The sequence below is a fragment of the Maniola jurtina genome, chromosome 18, assembly GCF_905333055.1.
Source record: "Maniola jurtina chromosome 18, ilManJurt1.1, whole genome shotgun sequence".
In the NCBI taxonomy this organism is placed as follows: Eukaryota; Metazoa; Arthropoda; class Insecta; order Lepidoptera; family Nymphalidae; genus Maniola; species Maniola jurtina.
In genome coordinates, this window is record NC_060046.1 from 2,435,251 (window position 1) to 2,445,497 (window position 10,247).

A 10,247-nucleotide genomic window follows, 5' to 3' on the forward strand; every position below is an offset into this window, starting at 1 on the left:
AATGCCTCTGATCATGGAGATGAATGCTGGACATTGGAACTCTCTGATGGCATATGGCAAAGAAGCCCAAAAGAGGGTTATGTGTTCGACCTATATGTATGTATGTCCGTTCCCATGTCCGCATGTAACTACTCAAAGGCTCAACGAATTATGATAAACGATTTGTCATTAGATTCGTCTTGATAGTGCAAGGGTTACTGGGTACCCAAAATTCTTAAAAATAAAATAGCGGATTTAGGTTATTTAATTCATGAGTAGATTTCTTTTGAATTTCCTACATATTAGGAGGTTTTTAATAAAAATTTTACTTTAAAAAAGGTTTACTAAAAATCAATACAGTCCAAACTTGTGCAGCGTGTCGATCCCAATTCCAGTGAAGGTATCCAGGATAGAAGACTCGCATTCCGGGAACATGGTCTCACAGTCCATGCCTACATCCCTGCCGAGTCTTTCTGCTGCATGGTACTCGTTGTCCGTATGATGGGAGAGGACGTCTTTGGTAGTTGAAGGCCTGGAAAAGATGCCATATTATATTTAAGTTAAAAAACGGTCGAGTTCAAGTACGGAATCCTCGCCCCGGGGGTTCCGTACTCGGGTATTTTTTCCGACATTTTGCACGATAAATCAAAGACTATTATGCATAAAAAAAAACTGTTTTAGAATGTACAGGTAAAGCCCTTTCATATGATACCCCATTTGGTATAGTTATCTTACTTTGGAAATTGAAAATACTAATTATTTGATCCTAGAAGGGTTCCGCTTTTCCTTTTTAGGTACGGAACCCTAAAAACGTTCGAGTCTGAGTTGGGCTTGCACACGAAGGGCACCATGTACCATGGTACTAGAAATAACACTTTTTCTTTATCTTTGCCGCTCACCGTACCATGTTAAGATTAAGCTACTCGCATCAGCGGAAAATTCGTGGATAGGTTAAAGTATTATTACTAGTGCAGTACATGTGCATAAAGTCAGAAGGGCTCCGTAGCATGATCCACATAAATATACATCCTAAATAGATAGAAAAATATTCTAGACCATTAAAGTATCAAGAATTCTAAAATTCCGAACTGAAATCTCTACTACCTATGCATTATGTTACGAGCCACGGTCGTTATTAAGCTTTTATAGGCTGCAAGTATCCAGCCACTTACGTGAATAATATATGGCCAATTTCTCCAAGCAACCCGTTCTCGTATGTGAAAGGCACCTCGGCTGCCTCGCAGATGGTTCGTAGCAGGCAAGGTCTCCCCGAATATCCGTACCTGCGGAGTTTTTGAAATTCTCTTTAATACAAGCGCAGTTACATTTTCGGCTAGCTAACTCTATTACAGCACGATTTATTATTCCCTAGTACATCCAAATTTTGCTACAAAAATGTTAACTGAAAAGGAAAGCTATTGTATTTTTTGACCTGGCATATCCCCAAAATTTTATTAGGATCTGCTTTATTATTTACTAGATCTAGATTTTTTTAATCCTGTAGGAACTCATAGATTTTCTTGATGAAATGTAGCTTATGTTGCTCCGGTATTGATGGTATAAATTATTGTAATATCAAATTCAACAAGCCAAAAGTTTTAAAACGGAGCACCCACCATCTAAGTTAATCAGTGACTTAAATTTTATTATTTAACGATTTTTATCAGGTCTAACTTATAATAACTTGAACCTGTTCGAGAACTTGCAAAGTTCAGTTAGCAATTCATTTACCCACTGCCGTATACTGGGTTGAAGTTGCAACTGGTACAGGATACAAATAAATAATTACTGATTTACACTATCGCTACTAAGTTACACTATCATTACTACTTAAATTATACAGCTGCTGGTAGTCCAGGATGATTTATTAATCCCTAGTACCTCCAAATGCTTCTACAAAAATGTTAATTATAACAATAGAAGAAAAGCTATTGTTACCAACAGAAAACTACGAGAAACTTTAAGCCAAACTCAAGTATCCATTTAAGACTGTTTGTCATCTCGACACCTCCCACGTAAGTTGTTGTATCCCCAAAACTACAACTTTTCAGTAGAGCGTTTTGAAGATATAAATTGAAATTAAAGCTCCATTTTTCAATATATTTTTGTTAAATTCGGTATTTAGTTATAGTTTACAGTACTTTCACATATTCTGAAAGATAATTTATAGAAATACTTCACATTTCTGAGATTTTGTTCATACAACATTTTACGGCGTGTTTCATCTTTGTAAAATGTTGTATAAGATACTTACAACAAATTACGCTGGAAAAAATGGGTTGAGTGTCATCGTATGTGTTACATACAACTGTGTACGTCGTTTAAAATTAAAAAAAAATGTAGTATGTGTAGTCCGATTCATCATTTCCAACCAATGGAGGTCCACTACTGGACATAGGTCTCTTGTAGGGACTTCTATGTGCCACGGTCTTGCACCACCTGAATCCAGTGGCTCCTTGTGACTCGTTTGATGTCGTCTGTGCACCTAGTGGGAGTCTGTCAACGCTGTGCCTTACAGTGCGAGGTTCCAGCACCTTGGGACCTCAACGTCTATGGGTCCTTCGAATTTTGTGCCCCGGCCATTTACACTTCAGCTTCGCAACCCATTTATGCCGGTTACTCTGATTTTCCTACCGATATCCACATTCCAGATTCAATCACGTAGAGAATCTTCAAATATAGCTCTCTAATTGCCCGCTTAGTGACTCTGAACTTTCTTATGAATTCCATTATAATATGTGACCATATTATCTCGGATCCATAATATGTCATCACTGGTAACACGCACTGTTCGAAGACTAATTTAGTTTCCGTACGCTGCCGCCGAGTCGGATTCGTTGGCTGACCTGGTTCTTGAAGTTGCACTTACCTACCTGGTCCAGGTACCTGTTCCAGGCTTACACACTTTTCTATAATTTCAAGTGCAGAGCCCTCAACGATTACTGGGTGGGCCGAGACATAAGAATTAGACATAATTTTCGTCTTACTCATGTTCATTTTCAGGCCCATCTGTTGTGAAACTTTGCAAAGGTCATTGAGCTGTAAATGTAGAAACTCTGGGAAACCTAATGAGGTTTCCCAAAGTTTCTGCGATAGTGACTATGTCATCGACAAATCGAAGGTGAATTTCTTTTGATGTTAATGTCAAGTTCATTCCAATCCAAGCTTAAAGATAAGGACGTCTTCCAAAGCAGCGGTAAAGAGTTTCAGAGAATTACGTCTCAATGTGCACTCTGTCACTGCAATTGGACTGGCCTAGTCTGGTCCTATATGTCGACTGACATGGTGTTTTCGTACAGGATTCTATTTCAGCATTTGTATGAACAGGCAGTTGTTTCAGCATCTCAATAGCGACCTTAATACAGCCCCAGTTTCCACCAAATCAAAAACTTTCTCATAGTTTACAAACGCTTAGCAAAGAGGCAGATTATTATAATAACCTTCAGTTATATTATGCATAACATGTCGCAGCGTATGAATGTGACCTATAGTGCTTAAGCTTTTTCAGAATCAAGCTTGCTAGGGATGCTGAAAGTCATGGAACTTATTATTGTGACTATTCATAATGACTTACGATAACAATAGCTTATAGACATGGCTTAGCAGCGAGATGAGTCTATGACTCTTCTTGAGTAATGTTTGTAACTTTGTAATTTCGTTATGCAATGAACTAGATTAATTTGAATATAAGATTCACTAACCTTTTGTGCCCACATTGCAACGAATAAACCATTACTTATTATTTATTACGGCATTATCGCCATGACGGGATTGAAAATCCCGTCATGGCGATTGGAAAATCGCTGAAAGACCTTAAGTACTGGTTTGCCACCCGCTTTCAGGAATTCTACTGTGATTCTGATATCACCGAGCGAATTTTTATCCTTGAGTTGTTTGAGAGCCATACTTATCTCGTATAAACTGGAATCTGGGATATCTTGGGTATAGTATCCTGTCAATTTAGCTCTGGGATCTTTAGCTAAATCTTCAACAAGTCTTTGTATTGTGGTGTATAACTGTCCATAGAACTTCTCCACTTATTTCAAAAGCTCAAGTTTAGCTGAAATGAGGTGTTGTCAGTTTTTTGTCGTATCAGCAGGCCCTGTTTAGTTGACAGATCTTTCGTGAATACTTTTGAGCTCCTGTTCCGCTCTATGGTATCTTTAAAACGAAATTAAAGATCCATAAGTTACGTGTTTGTACAATGATCTGCCAGTAGGTAGGTGCATCTGCTGAAGACTACAGTATCATTTCTGGCCTTTTTCTGGCCATGAGCTTTAAAATCATAAAAAAATATTTGTTATTTTTGGACGATAGGCCGTAAAGAAATTGGACTCCACCACCTGGCAGGTTCTACCAACCTATTTATTGGAAAGGTAGGCCCTGAAATAATATATTGTAGTAGTGATTTTTTTGTTAATTATATGGTAACCTAGTGGTATGATGAGCCGATTAGTTATTTCATTGACTATCATAAGTTTACGTCGCCATCAAACTAAATTTTAACATAGTTTTATTGTATACAAAGTCGTATGTAAGAAAAAAAAACAATGTCATAGCAACGTAAAATATAGCATGTAATCATACAACAAAATTTTGAGAAATGAATGCCGAAGTAAAATGTTGTATGTATCACTTAACACAAAATTTATTATAATGCTGCAACGTAAACGGTTGTATGTCATCATACAATACTGTTTTTGGGTGTCCTCAACGACGTAAATTGTTGTATGTAACCTATACAATAGTTTAGCTTGGCATCACTATTAAATTACTAAAATACGATAATGAAATAAAAAAATGCAAACACAACCGTGACATATCAGTGTCTTGAGTTACAAACATTTCATTTGAAGTCCGGCGTGATCTGTTGTATCTGTTACATACGAGGCGCAAACGTGCGACTTCACCCCACATAAAACGTTGTAAAGGTCGATATGATATTTTACGTCGTCCTCGTTTGAAAAATACTTGTTGTTGTTTGAATTTTAGGATTTTTTTTAATTGAACATATAAAATAGATAAAAATAGACATTGTTATGTAAAAAACGCAAAATTGCAATTTTGTGGCTTACAACAACTTACGTGGGAGGTGTCGATCTGATTCAGTCCCATAACTTTTAAACAATGAACACAAAACATAAATAATAACTGGGGAGTGAGCTTTGCTGAAATCAACAAACTTAATCTGAGAATGCGAGGAATAAAATGAACTTTGACTCGGCGAAGTTTACTCAAGAAGTCTAACGTTCAACGAAGTATTGAAAAACTTTTAATTCTTCTAACACAGAGAGTCGTGCGCGATAACGATATCGAGAACATAATATAAAACGATTTCACTTGCATTGAAATAGACTAAGTATTTTACACTCATTTTTCTTTCAAGATCAATGAATTATTCGCAGAGTTGGTATATCCTCCACTAGATACACAGATTACATTAAACGAATCGTAGGAAGCCTTTGAGCAATACGCTAGAAGCAAAGATATGTACTAGAAGTCCCTACAAGACATCTATATCCAGTAGTGGGCTTCTATCTATTCACATAGTACTAGGCATTAGATGAATTCCGGCTTTTGACTATCATAATATTAATACCAACATACCTTTCGATCATGTGTTCAATAATTTTATAGAAGTCCCATCTATTCATTCTTTGAGGCTCTGGATATTCGTTTTGATGTGTTTTATCCAGTAACTCTTGCCGTCTTATTGCTTCTTGCAATGGAACTTCTGTTTTTACATCTGTCTCTTCTAAATCATTGATTAAACCTCCTTCAGAATAAATAAGCGATCGTTTTCTTCTATCATCAAAAGTTAAATCGACTAAAGTATCATTGTCATTCTCAAATCTATTATCCAAAGTAGTCTTGTCGACTATCTTAAAATCTTTTGAAATATTTGCGTCTATTTCATTTTCTTTACTATTTTTATCTTCTTCTTCAGAATGTCCATCACCATCCATATCCCTTGAAACTGTGTTAGCAAATCCGTAGATTCTGCTTGTGTATTCAGAACTGTTTGTGGGTAAATCATATTGAAATTTAATTACTGTACCAACTGTGACAGATGCCTCTTTCAAATCAACTGGTACACCCAAACCAATGATAAACTGGAAAAAGAAAAAACTATTATGATTGACAGGACTCTCTCCATCACTCACTCCATACAATCGTAGTCTCAATTTCATTTGAATATTAAGCAACCAAAGTTCATGAAATTTTGCAGACATATTCTAAAAACTGATATCTGTGCCTTTGGTGCTTTAGATTTTTTTTAAATATGTAGTTTTAAAATTACAGGCGCTCAAAGATTTGTATATGAATTTTTATGACCGTGTAACTTTGAAACCGAATATTTTAGCGGAAATCTGGAAAACCACAGGCATAGACAGGCATTAGTTCCCGGAACATTTTTACAAAATTCCATTGAGTATGATTGGTTAGTATTCCAATGAGAGACGAACTACGTTTGTATGGAGCGAGTGACGGAGAGACCCCTCTTAAAGACCAGAAGATACTTATATAAATAGTTTTTATTCCGTTTCGGAAAATCAAGGAGTTCCTACAAGGTTTAATAACCTCTATCCACGAAGTAAAAGAATAATAATAAATATTCCTTCCTCAACAATAAAAGTTTTATAAGAGCGAACGACATCAATATAATTTAATACACTTCTTAAATGATTATTATATTTCATATGGTACCGTTTCAATCTGAAATCGAAAAACGATGAAATCCTATTACTCCAATACTCCACCCCTATTTTATTATTTAATACGATTGGTCTTTTCCACATGTCGTTAAGTTTTAGTGGTTATTAAACCGTATTGTAACTTGGCCTATTAATATTCGATCTTTTAGATTAACAAGGTTTTCTGAGAGTAATAAGAATTTATTAGAGTGCAATGTTCGTCCAATCCAATAAAGTTTTTAAGTACTTTAATAGACCTACATATACTTAGATTTATCCTGACTGACTGACTGATCCATCAACGCATGGGTTCGGAACTTTAATTATGATGTAGGCACTAAAAAAAGATTTATGGAAATTCTTTTAAATAGGGGATGAAAGTGTATATAAAAATCCGTCATTTTTTAAGTTTAGTTTTTAAGAATTGGTGTTTAGGCTTTTGTTTAAAAATAAAGAAATAAGAATTTTACGGTTTTTGTTCTTCCAAATGGGGTTAATAGAGGATGAAAGCCTTAACTTATATCCGCTTTTTTCAATTATGTCCATGAAAATTTAAACTTTCCTTTGAATTCATGAAAATTGAAACAATATATTTTTGTATTTTGATTTTTTGAATATACTATTAAATAATAACTCGCTTTTCAATGAAAAGTTGAACTCGTGTAAAGCTGCGTACAGACCGGCCCAACGAACGCCCTACGATGGATAATTATCGTTCGCTAGCGTTGGCTTCCGCACGCTCGTTGGAGTTCGTTAATACATTTAGTGCTCGAACGAACGTTCGTTGGCACTTGATTCCGGTTCTTTTCTCTTTCATTCGCAATTTAATTATGGACGACGACGACATCATTATAATTGCTAGTTTTATATACCAAAACGAGTTAGCAAGAACAAGAAAAAATAAACGTAAGCGAAGATGGTGGATAACCACATATTTTAAGAATAGGACTGTGTATAGTGGAAGTAAAATGAGCGTTCGTTCGTTGGCCTTCGGCGACCGTCCAAACAGAGTTCGATCAAATAGCTCGATTTCTTTGATGTTACCGCCACGCTTCGGATCGCCGGCACACGCCAACGAGCGATCGTTGGCATTCGCTAAGCCGTCCAGATTGCAGCAACGAAGGTCAACGAAACCCGTTCGTTGGCGTTCGTTTGGCCGGTCTGTACGCAGCATAAAACTTTATGGAGATACAAATAGCCAAATTGTGTTTTGTCTGAAATCATTATACCTATTTCAATAGATCATTATACCATTGTGCGGTCTGTAACTGTACGCAGACGAGAACAAAATGCGAAACTTAATTAAAAACGTAAAAGAGAGCCTTTGAAATAATAAATGAGAATAATATTAAGACAACTGTGCCTAGTGTTTGCGTTGTTTAAATTGATTCATTGTTTCTAAACTGAAGGATTATTTTGAGATGAAACATTTTAAACTCGAATGAGTAAAATAAATGAGCTGGGAAGCTTAATTTTAATAACGTTTCCCACCCCAGCCGTCCATTATTTTTCAATTACTCTACAATTCTGCCAAATGGGATGGAAACAGAATCTTAAATCCATATCCATACTATCATTTCATAATTAATGCGAAACTGTATCTGCGTGTCAGTCTGTCCATCTGTCCATCCGTCCGTCAGTATGTCTGTGTGTCTCTCTTTCTGCTACAATACAATCACACACCAGGTGTCGATTTTGTGTTTGGTTTAGATATAGATTGCATCCTGAAGACAGATACCTATAGGCTACTTTTGGTCCCAGAAAATTTAAAAAATCTCATAAGTTTTTTAAAGAACCGACTCGTAAATCCACGCGGACGAAATCGTAGTAATCATCAGTACTTGACTTTTTATTGTACTAAGTATGCGTTTTCAATTTTGTTATTGGTACACGAATAAAATATAAATATATAAGATATTATGAAACTTTGGTCTAGTCATCGCAGTAATGAGTCCATACCTCTTTCACGTGATGAAAAATGTCATGGCATGAATACGTGATATTTTTTCTGACAGCACACTTGAAATCATCGAAGATAAATAAAAATTAACTCGGACGAGCGACGAGGCGCAGAACTTAATTGCATTTGGAGTCACGAACAAAAACATCGCTTCGTTAGGCCGGATCCAGTGGAGGCAAACATCATTTGCTTAAGTTAAAATCAGCAACGTTACGCAAATTTGGATTCGTTGAGAGGCGAAGATATTTAAACTTTGAGCCGGATTTTACATTGGCATAGTTAGGTAGCAGATCGAAACTTGATGTGACGCGAGGCAAAGCTAAACACCACCTTTTATTGCCAGTGTATTTTTATATTTAACCATTTTTGGTAAAATTTAGTACACAGATAGCTTGCATACTAGGAAAGGACAAAGGCTAATTTTTATCGCAGAAAATCAAAAAGTTCTAACAAGATTAAAAAAAACTAAAACCACGTAGACGAAGTCACGGGCATCATCTATTTGATACTCGTACATGGATAGCGTGTATCCCGAAGACGAAAAATTCTTCTTTTTATCTGGGAAAATCAAAGCATTCCCATAGGGTTTCAAAGTATCTAAATCAACACTGATAAAGTCGCGGGCATTAGCAAGTGGTATACATTTCGTTTGTTATAACTTATACACCAATTTAAATCTCTTAGATCAAGAAAAAAAAACAGTAATAATCGTACCTGAGCTCTGGCTGGCCCACCGTCAGGGTAGACGAGGTACCTTCTATCCCGTATATTCGCTTCACAAGCAACGAGAAGATTCAAGCAAATAAGTCTTAGCAACATGTTATACTCTGTATAGTCCCATGTATACTATGTATATGTATATAGACTTGAAGCCTGTGAGTGCCAGACCGTCGTTATTTTATAAAAGCTGAAAGTTTCCCTGCGCCTTGTCAGAGTGAACTAGAGTGAGGGAACTAATATGTCAAATATTAAGCTATTGTAACGTAAAATGAAAGAAAAATAAGGGTTACTATAGGGATGCGTAAAAAGTACTAACATTTGACGCCTGCCAGTGACGTCGAATTTTCAACGTTTCGTTAGAAGTTCCCTTACTGTCGTGAACTGTGGCATTGTCCCCAACACAGTGAGGAACGATCAGTGAACAGGCTTTCGCAGATACCAGGTAACAAAGACGTATAAAATCTTTCGTCAAAGTATAAAAATTTTTTTTTTTTTATATTTTCTTCGGATCAGTATTAAAAATCACGTCATGCATTGCCAGACACTTAGTGTCGTGGCAACCCTCTGCCAGACACCCAAGAATATTAAAGTTTAAGGGTGTTACCTGATATCTGCCAAAGACAACATGATCCAAATTTCATAGTCGCTGATCGTTCCTCCGTGTTGGGGACAATGTGCATAGAAACAGATTTTATAAAATAACGAAAGTCTAGCCCTCATGGGCTCTTGGCATATAGGCTTTAGTATACCGTGTACTGATTTTTCGTTTTTTGTGCCCTGCAGCGTAGCTACTGATGTGTGAAACTGTGTAAGATAAACTGTAGAATGTTTGCTTTCAGCGTTCGGTGCGACTAATGAACCGTTATGTTTTCCCAGCGATTTAGGTTGCTTAC

At 36.4% G+C, this 10,247-nt stretch overlaps 1 protein-coding gene across 1 annotated transcript; it reads right to left on the bottom strand.

The window, feature by feature from the left end:
• Nucleotides 1-330: 330 nt before the first annotated feature.
• LOC123874611 lies at nt 331-9,744 on the bottom strand. Its single transcript, XM_045920101.1, has 4 exons — nt 9,727-9,744; nt 5,587-6,092; nt 1,152-1,262; nt 331-511 (listed from the first exon to the last, which is right to left on the bottom strand). The coding sequence occupies exons 1-4, from the start codon at nt 9,742-9,744 to the stop codon at nt 331-333; spliced, it is 816 nt and encodes a 271-aa protein (XP_045776057.1).
• Between the last annotated feature and the right edge of the window lie 503 nt (nt 9,745-10,247).